The 17031-nt window shown below is 39.3% G+C and overlaps 1 protein-coding gene across 2 annotated transcripts; it reads right to left on the reverse strand.

Moving 5' to 3' along the window:
• Positions 1–755: 755 nt before the first annotated feature.
• On the reverse strand, positions 756–15761 carry tfdp1b (transcription factor Dp-1, b). 2 transcript variants are annotated; one of them, XM_056464109.1, is made up of 12 exons: positions 15630–15761; positions 12487–12556; positions 11996–12056; positions 10178–10290; positions 8268–8365; positions 7011–7176; positions 6760–6906; positions 6590–6658; positions 6330–6481; positions 4195–4361; positions 3327–3378; positions 756–1183 (listed from the first exon to the last, which is right to left on the reverse strand). In XM_056464109.1, the coding sequence occupies exons 2-12, from the start codon at positions 12496–12498 to the stop codon at positions 1075–1077; spliced, it is 1146 nt and encodes a 381-aa protein (XP_056320084.1). In that variant the 5' UTR covers positions 12499–12556; positions 15630–15761; the 3' UTR covers positions 756–1074. The 2 variants fall into 2 exon arrangements, with proteins under 2 accessions (XP_056320084.1, XP_056320091.1); XM_056464116.1 differs by having other exon boundaries at positions 15595–15761.
• Between the last annotated feature and the right edge of the window lie 1270 nt (positions 15762–17031).

The raw sequence follows: 17031 nt of genomic DNA on the forward strand, positions 1-17031 counted from the left end.
ACACACACTTTCCTGTGAATTGCTGGAACTTTCCACTGATCTCTGTAGTTTTAATACTGACCAAACTATTATTCTCTATTCCTCAACCCAACTTTACAGCTAAAGCTAAACCTATCTGCATGTTGACACTTCCAGATAAACATTATTTAGTGTTTGTAAAGATGCACCAAGCATGCTTTTCAATGATCTGGGTATTTGAAAGCACCAAAACAAACACAGCCACACCTCAACAAGACCACGTCCCTCACTGGCTGCAGTGTGTTTTGGCACTGCGGTCAAAAGTGTTTGTCTAATATTGCTTCATGCACACAGGATTGTAGGGACTTTCCATAGAGTTATATTGTTTTAGGAACTTCCCACAGATTTCTATTGGATTAATACTGACCAAACATTTATGATCCATCCCAGAACCCACCCTGCCCTATAAACCTACAGCTATGTGCGTGTTTACATGTTCAGATAAACATGTGCACCATGCAAATTTAGCCAAATGATGATTATATTTTATAAACCACCAAACAGACACGCTCAAAAACTCATATACTCATATATACTCATGATATATCAGCTAGAGTGATTAGATATGCCCCTCTATGCTGTTTGGCTGGTCAAAAATGGCTTCATGCATGTGGTTATAAATATTAAAGACATTTTTACATAAATAAACCTGTCATTTTTCCACCCCCCCCAGGAAAAAAAATCCAGCTTTTACTAAAACTCAAAGCATAACAATGACAGACATACACAGAAGCATGTAAATCCACCCTTCACTTTAATCTCTATACAAGAATAAGAAAAGTATACGTTCTGTAGTATTGCATTGTACAAAAGGGCCGGACGCTAGCTCAGAGCTGTTGAGAAGCGTCCAGAAAAAGCTGGGATATCAAAAATAGCTGCCTATGAGAGCAAAACCACAAGAGAAGAGTGTAAAAACCTCAGCGCTGGCGTGAATCAGTAGCACAAAGACGATCAGTCCAGCTCATCTGCTCATAAGCCCCAGCAGATCACAGACTGAGCTGAGCATTATGGGAAGCGTTTGAGGGAATCCTTACAGCAGGATCACAGCGTGCAGCTCTAGTCGTCCTCTTCCTCGTAGTCGTCTTCTTCATCTTCCTCGTCCTCCTCCATCAGGGATGTGGGAGTCTCCACACGTGAGCTGGTGGAGCTGGAGGCACGACGCTCACTGACGGATGGATGGAGATCAGGATCAGACACACCACTGATGTCTATTCAAAACACTGACTGGCCAATCACAGCAGCACAAACACTCTTAACTGTTGTTTATAATTCTGTGTACACCATTACGTCCTGAGGGTCAAAAATGTCCCACCTTCGCTAATCGTCCAAAAATAAAGCAGATCAATTCAGATCACTCCTCACATCTATTCTGCAGGAGGAAACAAGCTGATCTCTGTCAATGATCTGTCAATGTTACTCTCACTCACTAAAATAAGGGTGTATTTTATCATGATAAATGTACCTGCAGAACTTTAAAGGTGTTTAGGAAGACAGTATTCATGAATAATAGATAAAGCAGTGTGTGTGTGTGTGTGTGTGTGTGTGTGTGGTGTACACATGGTTTTATAGCTGCCGGCTCAAATTTGACCTGAAGGACAGGTCTTGTACCCTAAATGTGTTCAGCTCTTATGAAAATTAGACATCTTTTCTAACGTTACAAAACTTCAAGATGAATTAAACATTGTTCAGGGCATTTTTCTGCTGTTAAAATGGTGCTTGGGTCATTTTTGACCCATAAGTAGGCCCACATGAAATCTGTGCGGCAGACTTCTGCAGACTTACTTACTTGTGTATATCATGCTTTCTGCAGGTTTCAGAGCTAAATTTAAGACTTTTTTAAGACCAACATGAACGGAATTTGAGACCCATAACGGGCTAAAGACTAAGGGCCCACTCACACTCTGCTATCCGAACCGTGCCCAGGCCCGTGTCCCGGATCGTTTGAGAAGTGTAAGTGCTCTGAATTGGGCCCGGTTCACTTGGGTTTTGGAGCAGTACGCTTGTGTGTGAGTGCATAATGCGCCAAAGCCCGAAACTGAAAGCGAGACGTGACTTTAAGGGACTGTTTCATATGCGTTTATTAATCATTCTTACTGTTCAATGAACGCAAACTGTTGTAGTTTATTAAAGACGCAAACCCCTCACTGCACGACAGCTCTGCACCTTCAGCAAACCTCCTAATTCCTGCAGCACGAGGACTTGTTTATTGTTTATGAGTGTCAAAAGTGTCTGATCTGTTCAGCGAAATATCTGACTGTGTGTCGCTGCATATCAAATGACGATGACATAACTGAAGAACTCTCCACTGTGCTGAGCGAGAGCGCCTCTGACCAGCGCATCATCGATGACGAAAGCGTGCCCAGGCCCGAATGTAATGTGAGTGAGGGCCGTCGGGGGAGACGGGAGGGGGGCCAAGCGTGCTTTGGCCCGGTTCAAGGCAACTGTACATAGTGTGAGCACGCCATAAGAGATTTTTTTTAAATGACACAGATGGAACAGATTTTTATTTGCCCTATCAATTTTTAAAAAATAATAATTTAATACATTTAATAATACATTATTATTCAATAATTAAAATAGTTTACATTACATTTTTTTGCAAGATCTAGTTGTATCCATACACGTTTTACAGCATTAACTTTCTTTACAATAAAAATAAACAAATGTTTTAAAAGTTTTAAAAACTATAATAAACTAAATTTGTGCACAACAATCCGCCCAGGTCAGTGTCCTCAGCAGTAAATACAAATACTTTAAACAAATGTTACTGTAAGGAAAATAATTAAACCATTATGATAAATAGAGTAAAAAATGACCTTTTTAAATAAAAAGTTTAAAGTTTTATTGAGATTATTGTTGATGATTGTATGGGTTTTGGCCAGATTTGGTAGCAATACATGAACAAAGGAAAATTGAGACCTATTTAAAAAAAGATTTAAGACCTATAACACAATATTTCAGTACATTTAAGACTTTTTTAAAGCCTAAAATTTGGATTTTAAGATTTAAGACATTTTAAGACCCTGCAGAAACCCTGGTAAATGTGTGTAATTTTACAAATCACACAGCCTGACTGGGCAGTGTAAAAGTGTTCAGGTCTAGATGGTGAACAATCTCATCTAAATTCACTGTGTAGAGTTCGGGTAAACAACCCTTAATTGTGAACATAAACACAGTTTTGGATTTTGTATGGTTGTTAAAGCTTTAATTATTTCATACCAAACGATTTTAACTCAGTGTAAATGTTCTGACTCTGTGTGTGTGTGTGTGTGAGTGTGTGTGTGTGTTGCAAAGCATGTGATACTCACGCAGCCACATGGGAAAAATCGATCAGCTGGTTGACGGAGCCCTGTGCCATCTCTACACACACACACACACACACACACACACACACACACACACACGCACACACACACGCACACACACACACACGTTAATCAGTGTATGTTCTGATATTAAAGGTCTAATATTACACACTTTTTACTAATGAAATGTGCGTCTGAAGTGTCTGTGCGTCTGAAGTGTGTTTCAGCTCAACAACAAACAAAGACAAACAAACACACACACACACACACACACAGACAGACAGACAGACAGACAGACAGCAGCTTGATGTGGTTTATGCTATTTCTGCGTTGTGTTGTCAGTCATATGTGTGTGGGTGTGCGCTTGTGTTAGGAGTCATGTGTGTGTGTCTGCGTAATGTTGACAATCATTTGCGTCTCTTGTATTTTCAGTCGTGTGTGTGTTTCTGGTCGTGTGTGTGTTTCTGTGTTGCGTTTTCAGTCATGTGTGTCTCAACGTTGTGTGTGTGTGGTTTCTGTGCTCTCAGCTGTGTGTGTCTGTGTCGTGTTGCCAGTCATTTGTGTGTGTCTGTGTTGTTTTCAGTCGTGTGTGTCATTGTGCTGTGTGTGTGTCTGTGGTTTCTGTGTTCTCAGCCATGTGTGCGCCTGTGTTATGTTTTGTCATATGTGTGTGTGTGTGTGTGTGTGTGTGTCTGTGTTGTCAGTCATTTGTGTGTGTCTTTGTTTTCAGTTGTGTCCGTGTCTCTGTGTTGTGCTTTCAGTCATGTGTGTCTGTGTCATGTGTGTGTGTGTGGTTTCTGTGTTCTCAGCCATGTGTGTGCCTGTGTTGTGTTTTCAGTCATGTGTGTGTGTGTGTGTGTGTCTCTCTGACCGGTGACGTAGGGCTGCAGAGCTTTAGAAACCAGTGATGTGGCGATCTTCATCTGCTCCGCACTGCAGCGGCCCGACTCCAGACCCAACGCCAGACCCAGACGCTTCAGCACCTCCACGTCATCGTGGATCTCGAACATGCTGTCGAAGTTGAACAGATACTCGAACCTGCAAACACAGAAGCAGAGGTTAACACTGAACGCTCAAGTGTAACTGTACATTGTATTACCCAAAATCGCTCATGTAGACCATATGACTGATGATCTTCGGCTTACTGTATTTATAATGTAACTCACAAAATCATATCTGTTCTGTCTTCACACATTACATTGCATAATGACAGATTCACATGACATTTACATATAAACTATGGATTGTTTTATTTATTTATGTATCTATTTGGTGTATTAGTGATGTCTTAATTTACTTAAGGAGTACATGTGTCTGTGATTTGCCTTGTTTCTAGTTCAAATATCTAATAATTCTTAAATTAAAAAGCATAGAATATTGAGATAATACAGTGCATCAGGAGAGTATTGATAACGCATATATTTCCTCAACATTCTACACACTATCCCCCATAATGACAATGTGAAGAAAGAGTTTTTGAAATTGTTGTAAATTTATTAAAGATAAAGAAGCTGTAAGATCAGATGTACATCAGTATTCTCAGCCTTTACTCAATACTCTGTTGATGCACCTTTAGCAGCGATTACAGCCTCAAGTCTTGTTGAATATGATGCCACAAGCTCACCACACCTGTCTTTGGGGATTTTGGCCCGTTCCTCTTTGCAGTCCCTCTCAAGTTCTATCAGGTTGGATGGAAGCGATGGTGTACAGCCATTTTCAGATCTAGGATTTAATAGGATTTAAGTCTGGGCTCTGGCTGGGCCACTCCAGGACATTCACTGAGTTGTTGTGAAGCTGCTACAGTGATATTTTGGCGGTGTGCTTTGGGTAATTGTCCTGCTGGAAGATGAACCGTCGCCCCAGTCTGAGGTCAAGAGCTCTCTGAAGCAGGTCTTCATTCAGGATGTCTCTGTACATCGCTGCGTTCATCTTTCCCTCTATCCTGACTAGTCTTCCAGTTCCTGCTGCTGAAGAACATCCCCACAGCATGATGCTGCCACCACCATGCTTCACTGTAGGGATGCTGTTAGCCTGGTGATGAGCGCTGCCTGCTTTTCTCCAAACGTAACGCCTGGTGTTCACTCCAAAGAGTTCAGTTTGAGGCTCATCAGAGCAGAGAGTTTAGTTTCTGATGGTCTGAGAGTCCTTCAGACGCCTTTTGGTAAACTCCAGGCGGGGAGTGTCTTCTGTCTGGCCACTCTACCATACAGGCCTGATTGGTGGATTGCTGCACAGATGGTTGTTCTTCTGTAAGGTTCTCCTTTCTCCACAGAAGAACGCTGGAGCTCAGACAGAGTGACCATCGGGTTATTGATCACCTCCCTGACTAAGGCCCTTCTCCCCCGATCACTCAGCTTAGATGGCCAGCCAGCTCTAGGAAGAGTCCTGGTGGTTAAACATCTTCCACTTACGGATGATGGAGGCCGCTGTGCTCATTGGAGCTTTCAGAGCAGCAGAAATGTTTCTGTAACCTTCCCCAGCCTTGTGCTCCAGACAATCCTGTCTCAGAGGTCTACAGACGATTCCTTTGTCTTCACGCTTGGTTTGTGCTTTGACATGCACTGTCAACCCTGGGCCCTTATGTATATATAGGTGTACGCCTTTTCAGATCAGCTGAATTGAGCACAGGTGAACTCTAATGAAGCTGCTGAAACATCTCCAGAATGATCAGTGGAAACAGAATGCTGAGCTCAATGTAGAGCTGCACACCAAAGGCTGTCAATACTGATGTACATCTGATTTATCAGCTTTTTATTCTTAATAAATTTAATAATTTCAAAAACTCTTTCTTCACATTGTCATTATGGGGGATAGTGTGTAGAATGTTGAGGAAATAAATCAATTTAATCCATTTTGGAATAAGGCTGGAACATAAACAAATGTGGGAAAAGTCAAGCGCTGTCAATACTCTCCTGATGCACTGTATCATATAGTAAGTTCAGCATGGAGATACACATCGAATCGTGACTTGAGTGTATCATTACACCTCTAGACACAGACACACACTTGTCATTGGAGATGCTGCAGTCAATGACGGTCTTCTTGCTGGTGTTGATGATGATGAAGGGCAGCTGGATGATGGTGTTCGCAGAGGGAGATCTCTTACTCTGCTGCTCCGCCTCACGGTTACGCTGCACCAGGTTCTTGAAGGCGATTTGCTGAACAACACAAGTGAAACAGCCTCATTACTCAATCTTTCACATTACTGAAATCATTATTATTATTAAATTCTGAACAATATCAAGAGATGCAGTGAGGTGCTGTACCTGCAGAATGAGCTCCTGCAGCTGAGACTGCTTCTGCTTGATTCTCTCCTGTCGCCTCTGACGCTCGGCCTGCAGGAGGACACAGCATTACCATCAGACAGCAACACACACACACCTGCAGAACACACACTCCTCCACACAGCATTACCATCACACAGAATCACACACACCTTCAGATCCTCACACTCCTGCGCTGAGTTAGTGGGAAAGCCGATCCATTTGATCTCCTTCTTGTCTTTGGAGATGATGTTCATGGCCATCAGGACGTTGAGGGCATCATAAACCCGCCGCCGAATGTTCTTCTGGTCATACACGTGCTGCAGGACACACACACAACCCATACTTAAAACAAAAACACAAGTCAGGACATACTTGAAAACACACACACGCACACACACTTGTGCGCTGCGCAGGAACTGACCGCATCATTGGGGGAGATGCTGCTGTGGTCTGCAGAGCTGAATTCCTGCACCAGCTCGTCTGCCACCTCATTGTAGGACGTCACCACCTTCTTCTGCACCTTCTCACACACCTTCATGGAGAAATGACGCAAACCCTTCCCGCTCTTATCAGCCTTCCTGCTACACCTGCACACACACACACACACACAGATCAGAACAAAACACCACAGCTCTTCTACCGTCTGCATATAGTACACTGGAAAAACAACAACTCCTGATCCAGCAGTTCAGTAGTGAAACCGTCATGCAGCTCAGAGTCAGTGAGATGATCAATATTTACAAGCACACCGCATGCACTTCAGCACATTTAAAATGAGCACTCGTCCTGTGTCAGTGTTTTAAAACATGATCCATATGCTCTATCATGAGAAACCCAAACAGAAGTGATGTGCAGTGAGCATTAATGCAGGCTAGTTTTACATGTAGTCATTTAAATAATATCAACTTATAAAGCCATCAACGCATATAAGAGCAAGTGTGCTCAATGTTACACACTGCGATAGCCTTTTAAGTTAATGAAGTATAAATATTATTAATATAACTGATATTTTTTGACAAGTGTGAGACTCTAATTTGCATAATTATCTTGTAATGAAAAGTGCTTTTTTAATCTCTAAGGGTTTCGTGTCAAAATAAAAGTCCAAAGGTTTAAAGACAGAAGCATTGATATTGATGAGATGGATAAAATTGACAAACAAATTGATTTAACCCTTATGCACTGTTCAGATTGCCTCCCCTTCCTTATGCTGTGCTGTTTTTGCCCCATTGACATCTATTACAATCACATTTACTGATTTTAAAGCCAAGACAGCAGATGATCATGCATTCTGGAGTAATGCTGGTTTCCCCTGCTGGGAATAAGAGGTCAAATGAGTATTATTTGCTCTTGATCATCAGTGTGCAGCATTAACCCTTTAGATCGGCCTGTGCTGAAGAGTTTCTGTTATTTATAAGGAGTTCAGTGGAGTAAAACAGCAGATTATAGTGTGTGTGCAGGAATACACTTACTGTGTTTACTGTGTTCTGACAGCTGAGAGGAGGATTTTGAGTTTCTCACATATATGAAGAGCGCAAAAGGTCTGTCTCACACACACAATACTTTATATAAGGCAGAAACTAAGTGCTCTTTTTGCACTGTAACTGATGATCAACAGTCATTTCTAATGATATTTGATGATGATTAGTGTCAGAAGAGGAGAGTGTCAGTGCAGACGGACCCGCTGGACCAGGGCGAGGACTCCTGCGTCTGGGCTATAGGTGTGTGTGGACTGGTCAACAGGACAGGGACGGCGGGCCTTTGAGGGGTGCTGACCACCTGCAGACGACACACACACATGCATCAGTGTGAAAGTGCTCCTGCAGTCTCTGTAAGAGGATGAGGATGAGGAAGAGTGTAATCCTGCTGACCGCAGCGTTCTCTGATCCGCTTACACTCACCCAGGTCACCTCACACAATGTTAATGGGCGGCTTTATCGCCATGGAGATGGGGGAGGGGCCAAATTAAACGTGAGCGCCGCCCACTTCTGCAGCAGTTCTTTCTGGAAGCTTTTCTCCATTCAGAGGTTTTGATTAAAGTGTTTTTATTACATGACTCATAAGTAAAATGCTTGATCCTGATTGGTCAATCACGACATTCCAAAGTGTGCTATTGGCAGATAACATCTGATAAAACTAACAACACAAACTAATAACTATTAATAATACCACTAATGTGATCATTTGTTCTTTGAAAAATATTTGTGTGTGTGTGTGTGTGTGTGTGTGTGTGTGTGTGTGTATGTGTGTGTGTGTGTGTGTGTGTGTATATATATGAGCAATTGCAGCGTTATGGATGTGACATTTGGAGTAAAAATTCTAAACATAAATTCACATAGAAAGTATACATCACTATATTGAACCATCTGCTTATATTTTCCAGAACAGCTGACCACCGAGTTAAGGGACCAGAAAAAGATCAATCTGTAAACATGTTTTATACTTTAAATGAGGAAAATAAACATGCGTTATGGATGTGACAATAAAAGTCTGCATGTTTACATCAGACAACATACTTAGAAATTATTCTGTGACTTAAACTGCACAAGCCAAAAGAAACAATGCTAATCTAAAGGATACGAGTCTGCTCTCTATAGAACAAACATGATTGGTTTTATTTTATTTAATGTTTTCACATTTATGAGGATAAAGTGTCATTACGGATGTGACATTTCTCCGTTATGGATGTGACTGATGTAAAACTTGTGTGATTTTAGTAAATTAAATAGAATAGTTTAAGAACATTGACAGATGCATTTTTGAGTATTTCTAAAGTACTGTAAAATACTTGCTTACCTAAAAAACCCAGAAACGATTTCCGTGTTTTGGTGAAAACGTAATTGTTTTCATGGCAAGGTTGATATTTGCACAAGATTGCTCAATATATATATATATATATATATATATATATACAGTTGAAGTAAGAGAAGCTGAGAGCAGATTTCTTCAACACATTTCTAATCATAATAGTGTTAATAACTCATCTCTAATAACTGATTTATTTTCTCTTTGTCATGATGACAGTAAATAATATTAGACTAGATATTCTTCAAGACACTTCTATACAGCTTACAGTGTCATTTAAAGGCTTAACTAGGTTAATTAGGTTAACTAGGCAGGTTAGGGTAATTAGGCAAGTTATTGTATAATGATGGTTTGTTCTGTAGACAGTCGAGAAAAATATAGCTTAAAGGGGCTAATAATATTGAGCTTAAAATGGTGTTTAAAAATTAAAAACTGCTTTTATTCGAGCTGGAATAAAACAAATAAGACTTTCTCCAGAAGAAAAAATATTATCAGACATACTGTGAACATTTCCTGAATCTGTTCAACATCGTTTGGGAAATATTAAAAAAAGAAAAAAAAATGATCCCTTATTCAATGCATGAATAAACACAAGCAGCAATGAGAGTTATAACACTATAAACAAAACAAAGAGGACATAATGACAATCAATATAAGAAATATGAATTTAACACAAGTATAAATCATCAATTAACAACCTATGAGGACACAGTAGTCCTGTCTGTATTAGTGTATAAACTCTACTTAAACTCTAATTAATTTAGGCTGTGTGTTTGCGCATCTCACCACGTGTGGCAGCACATGAGCTCCCGCAGCGACCGTCAGAGTTTTAGGCAGAATCTGTTTGACTGTAGTGATGGACGCTGGATGAACAGTCAGAAGCTGAAGCACACCTGCAGCTGAAACACACACACACACACACACACACACAAACATGGTGTAGAAAAGTGTGTACGCCACTTCCGTAATATGTGTGTGTACTAAGTAGTGGGTGTATATATATATATATATATATATATATATATATATATATATATATATATATATAATTTTTTTTTTTTTTTTTTTACAAAAAATGATTACATATATTTATAAATAAAATGTATATGCTACCAAACATTTATACATTTAATTATCTATGCAACAAAACTGTTTTGTATATAGTTTTGTTTCTATGTATGTGTGTATCACATGTTCATAATAAATATATATAAGACACACACACACACACACACACGTCAACAAATTTTTATTTTGGATGTGAATAATTTTTGCCCAGCACTAATAAATAAACTATTTATTCTGATGTATGTATGTATGTATGTTCAGTTTTAGGAAGGCTTGTATACAAACTTTTCTAGCTCTTTAAAGAAACAGTTCAACCAGATAAACGTAAATACTGTCATCATATCCTCATCCTCCACTTGTTCCAAACCTGTTAGAGTTTCTATCTTCTGTTAAACACAAATGAAGACATTCTGAAGAATGCTGGAAGAATATACAGTGACTAACAAACTTATTTTCCTACAACTGATGTCAGTGGCTAAACATTCTTCAGAATATCTTCTTTTTGGTTCAACAGAAAGCAAGAAACGGTTTGGAAGCACTCGAGTGTGATTGTCCTTTTTGGGTGAACTACCCCTTTAATATTTCTCACTGAACATGTGTGGAGTGTTTAATCACAGCACCACCTGCTGGACAGAACATTTAGGGCTTCTGTGGGTTCTAGCAAGTGAAATTTACAAGTGGGACTCACTGCAGAGCCACTTGGGCAGAGCTGAGCTTCAGCAAGAGGGAGCTTGAGCTCCAGCTCCTCCTTCCTTACACTTCTTCTACAAGTGATGTCACTGGAGGTTGGGGTTAGGGGTGGGTGTACGCATTAAAACAGCTTACAGGAGGAGGAGCAAGAGCTCAACCCTCGCTGGAGCTCAAGTGGCTCTGCAGCGAGCAGTGTCTCCAAATTTAACACTTTAAGAACATTACGAACGGCATTTCAGTCTAAGGTTGGAAAAGACTCGCCCTCACAAAATAATTACAGCTTAGTTTTCCTTAGACACATATTGTAAACACTTTAAATAATGTCAACTGCAGCTCTATGCAGAGGTTTATTAACATAACTTCTCCAACATAACTTTGTTAAAGCTAATTTTAAATGTTTATGCTAACTTTAAAAATTGACAAGTTTTTAAAACTATTTATTTTTAATTAACACATTGAAAACCTATAACAAACAATGTATGCACCACAGATAGTGATCTCACCAGGCAGCTGTACACGGATAGGTTAAACAAATGTAAGGAAGATAATTACACCATATTGGCAAACAGTGTTATTAAAACTTCTGTGAACGCTGGTAACTGAGGTGTTTTGTTTAAAATATTGTGTTTGGAATTAATTGTGATTAGATAGATATTAGCCAGATTAGGTAGCTTAACATGCACACTGAAAAAATCATAAGAAAAAAGTGTGTGTGTGTGTGTGTGTGTGTGTGTGTAATCGGATCCTGAAACCAGCACAGTAAATGAGCAGGTCACAGATGCTCCTCTGAACCGAACTCAGGTGTGTTTACCCATCATGCACTGCACACAGCGAGTGTGAGCTCACCTTTTCCAGGACTCTGGTTGACAAACAGCTTAATCTCTCCATTCGTTTCCTTGAGTCCAGCCTGCGGATCACAGAACAGGTGAACAGAGACGCCTCTGAAGCTTCACTGAGATCACAGTCATCTGGACTTCAGATAATGAGCACAGAAACACCACAACACACCGACCACAGTCAGCACTCACGCACAAATGACACATCTGCACAGACCACACAGCTTCACATGATGACATGAGACAGTCAGAGTGAGCATGCAGATGAATATAATATGAAATACTGTGAAGATGTCACTGCTCTGTAACTACATTAAATACGTTCCTGTTTACAAAATTAAATGAACAAAACCATCATTAAGAAACTCACACACACACACACACTTCTTTTATTTATGCACATCATATCACACTTTTTTTCTAACATTTAGGTGTGAGCTGGAATGGACAGGTCTGAGTCTGTAATGCAGTAATAATCAGTGTGTGGTGTGCAGATCTCACATCTTTCGCCATGATGAAGATGAGCGGATGAGCTGAGTGAGAGTCTACCACCGGTCAGACTGCAGTTCAGCTGAAACACACACACACACATTTAATAAGCACACAGGAAATAAAGAAACACACTGTATTATGAGGCTGCACCTTATGGAAATCTGCCCTGTTTCCTATAACTGATCTATAAGACTCATTCCAGAATTGTGTGTACACTGCAAGCCTTCTCCTTAACAAATATAGAACGGACAGTAAACTGTGTTCATTATTATTGTACAATAAACGTGACGGGGAAGATTTGATTCTGTTATTGTTGTGTAACTTATTTGTCAACAGAGCTGACCATAACAGATATGATATTTCCCAGCATGCCGTGCTTTAGCTTCAGATGCTGAACACAGAGCTTATTTATAAGGTAAAGCCCTATCACATGACATGTTTAAACACAACTTCAGCCATTTTATAGCCATATTATTGATGAGAAATTCACTGAAATAGCACAGTAACAGAGTTACACATCATTAATCTAAAGTGTGTGTGTGTGTGTGTGTGTGTGTGTGTGTGTGTGTGTGTGTGTGAGATCGATCAGCTTTTACAGGAGAGAAATGAACAGTCAAACCTGTTATTTCACAATCACACCAAAGACAAATGTTAAAACACTGACAGCTGTATAAACACACATGCACAAGATACACACAAAATACACACAAACTAATAAAAACAAGAAAATACAAAACATACATAAAAACAGGCACACAAACACACACATACAAAATACAGACACACAAATACCTACAAACACACATACACAACACAAACTAAAGAAAATACACAAAACACACACACAAATACAGTAGCATGCAAACACAGACAACACAAACTAAAAAACAAACACACAAGCCAAACATACATACACACACACACAAACAAAAACCCACGTACACAATCACCCACAAAAACACACACAAAACAAGCATACTTATAGACATGCACAACACAAACAGCCACAAAATACAAAGAAAACACACAAACAACACCACACAGACAGCTACAGTACAAACACACACATAAACATACACTAAAACAGACACACAAACACACACATACAACACACACTTAAAAAAACAACAACACCCAAAATAAAACACACACACACAAAATACAGACACACAAATACCTACAAACAAACACACAAACTAAAGAAAATTCACAACACACACAAATACAATAGCATGCAAACACACACACACACACACACACACAAAACAAACATGCATATAGACATGCACAACAAAAAACAGCCACAAAATGCAAACACACACAGACACCCACAGTACAAACACAGATACACAAATACCTACACGCGCACACACACAATACACAGATACACAAATACCTACACACACACACACACACACACACACACACACACAATACACAGATACAAATACCTACACACACACACACACACACACACACACAATACACAGATACAAATACCTACACACACACACACACACAATACACAGATACAAATACCTACACACACACACAATACCTACTCACACACACACAATACACAGATACACAAATACCTACATACACACACACAGACACACAGACACACAATACACAGATACACAAATACCCACACACACACACACACAAATACCCACACACACACACACATACACACACACAATACACAGATACACAAATACCTACACACACACACACACACACACACACACAATACACAGATACAAATACCTACACACACACACACACACACACACAATACACAGATACACAAATACCTACTCACACACACAATACACAGATACACAAATACCTACATACACACACACAGACACACAATACACAGATACACAAATACCCACACACACACACACACAGATACACAAATACCTACACACACACACACACACACACACACACAATACACAGATACACAAATACCTACACACAAACTAAAATAACAAGAAAATACAAAACATACACAAAAGACACACACACACACACACACGCACACAAACTTAAAGAAAATCAACACCCAAAACAAAACACACACACAAATACCTACAAAAAACACACCCATACACAACACAAACTAAAAAACACAAAACACAACAAACTAAATAAACACATACAAATACACAAACCACAAACAAGCACACAAACAAAAACCCACATACAAACAATCACCCACAGGACACACACAAACGTACACAAAACAAACATACATACATATAGACATGCACAACACCAACAGCCACAAAACCACACAGACATCTACAAACACACAAACACACACACACACACACACACACACAACTGTGGTAAATATGGTTTCACATTCAGCCTTTCAGCTTCATAATATTATTTAATTAAATATTATTTGCATATTCTACACAGGGAAATCATATTAAGAGCTCAATGTGACTATCAAAATACAACATTGCTGACAGTCAAATGTTAGCAATGTTACTAAGTGCCAAACAGTGCTAATGCTGTTTTAAAGTCATATTTACATCAATTTTTAATAATCAATATTCAAAATATCGTGATAAACAATTTAGATCACAAGTTATGCTCATAACAGTTCATCATTATGATTGATCTGTAACGTTATTACACTAAATTACACTTCAATATTTTACTGAACCACAAAGTCTGAATGTGGGAACAGAAAACTTAGAACTTTATAATAATAAAAAAACTTTACCCCAATCACAAAACACACACAACCAACACACAAGGCACATACACAACACAACACACACACACACACACACACACACACACACACACACACACACACACACACAACTGCTGATCACAAAACCAACACAGTCAGACATGAAGAGTCACTGAACACTCCTCTAATGAACTCCACACAAGTTTATCAGACTAGTATTAATATTCATCAGCTCCGTCCACACACTGTAAACACCTCAGGCAACGGAATCTGCAGTCTTCTGTCGTGTTTATGAGCAGCTCCGATGATAATAATGATGAGGAGGATATCGAGTTAGCTGGACGCGGCTACTGCTAGGCTAATCTAGCGCGCCGAACACAAACACACGACAAACACACCGACAACAGTGTCCAGTCGGCGGCTTTTCCCTCACCGAGAGCTCGGGCTCACAGCCGCTTCATCTCCCCGTCCACAGGTGATGTTTTCCGGGGGGGTCGAGCAGTTTTCTCGTCAGGATGAGCCGCTTCAGCAGCTCCGCACTCAGTCAAACTGAGCTTGGCGGCGTCCTGCGAGCGCGCGCGCTGATTGGAGACGCGCAGAGTGACGCCAGCGCGCAGAAGGGATACAGCTGCAGCCGAAAATAAACGAGAACTTTTTATATTATTTATTAAAATACCCATTAATTATATTTTATAAACGTCTATCCCAACCATAACCCTAAATGCAAACTTCAATGTACTGAAGAACATTGATTATACCGAGTATTATTCAAATAATTTATTAAATTATCCATTAAATTATATTCTATCGACTTCTAAACCCAACACACACCGTTATGTAAAACATTAATTATATGAGCATTTATTATTCATTTCATGAAATTACATATTTATTTGTATTTTAATAACGTCTATCCTAACCCTAAACCCAACCATCATAGTGATGTAAAAACAGTAATCATACCGAGTTTTATTACATTACCCATAAACTGTATTTTATCAATATCTACACCTTACTAATCCTAAACCCAACCCTCACAGTAATGTAAAAATATTAATTATTGTTGTAGTGTCATAAAAATGATCTTATATTGATGAGTATCTGCAGCTGTATCCCTTCTAAACTCTTTCCAGAGCCGAGAAACGAGTCATCTGAGTGAGTCGACTCCTGAATGAATCATCGGAGTTATCACATCAGTTGTCCGCTTTTATTATTAGATATATTTTAAATACATTAAAACAGTTAATAAAGTTGTAATTGTTAATGACGTTCTACGTGGTAATATGGAAAACTTATTAACGCTCAATTAAAGAAAATATGTGCGGAAAACAGTCAATAATTGAGAAAAACTAAAATTATCATAACTGTGGAAATCTAATTAGTTTTGTCACAAATAATAATAATAATAAACAGAGTAAATCTGATGTCTTTTTGAATCAACTGAATCATCAATTCTAGCAACTCGGAAATCGATTCTTTAGCGACTCGGACATCGCTTTATAACATTCCGCTATTAATTTTACCAGTTTGTATGTAAATCATAGCGTTATGGATGTGATTTGGGTGTTAAAAGCACACACAGATGGTCTTCCTTCATTACTGACCTGGGTAAAGTGTGTCTGTGGTCTGTTTTTCGGCATGTAGAGGCATGTCTGTAATTCTCCAAGCATCCTGGCCCTTTTTAACATGTAATTTCTGCACATGCGCATAGACTGACCAACAGAAGCATGTTTACATACATGTACAATTATCAATAACATTATCTGAGCATAGGGGCTTTTTGTCCATGTGTAAAATATGTAAATAAAGCATTAACAATCAACAGTCCACAGTAA

The sequence above is a fragment of the Danio aesculapii genome, chromosome 1 (assembly GCF_903798145.1).
Source record: "Danio aesculapii chromosome 1, fDanAes4.1, whole genome shotgun sequence".
Taxonomy (NCBI): domain Eukaryota; kingdom Metazoa; phylum Chordata; class Actinopteri; order Cypriniformes; family Danionidae; genus Danio; species Danio aesculapii.

Coding starts and splice junctions, on each gene's coding strand:
- tfdp1b (XM_056464109.1), bottom strand. Junction 4,362..6,329: donor TGCAGCATCTCCAATGACAA/GTGTGTGTCTGT, acceptor CTGTGTTTGCAG/GTTCGAGTATCTGTTCAACT. Junction 1,184..3,326: donor GATTTTTCCCATGTGGCTGC/GTGAGTATCACA, acceptor TCCATCCGTCAG/TGAGCGTCGTGCCTCCAGCT.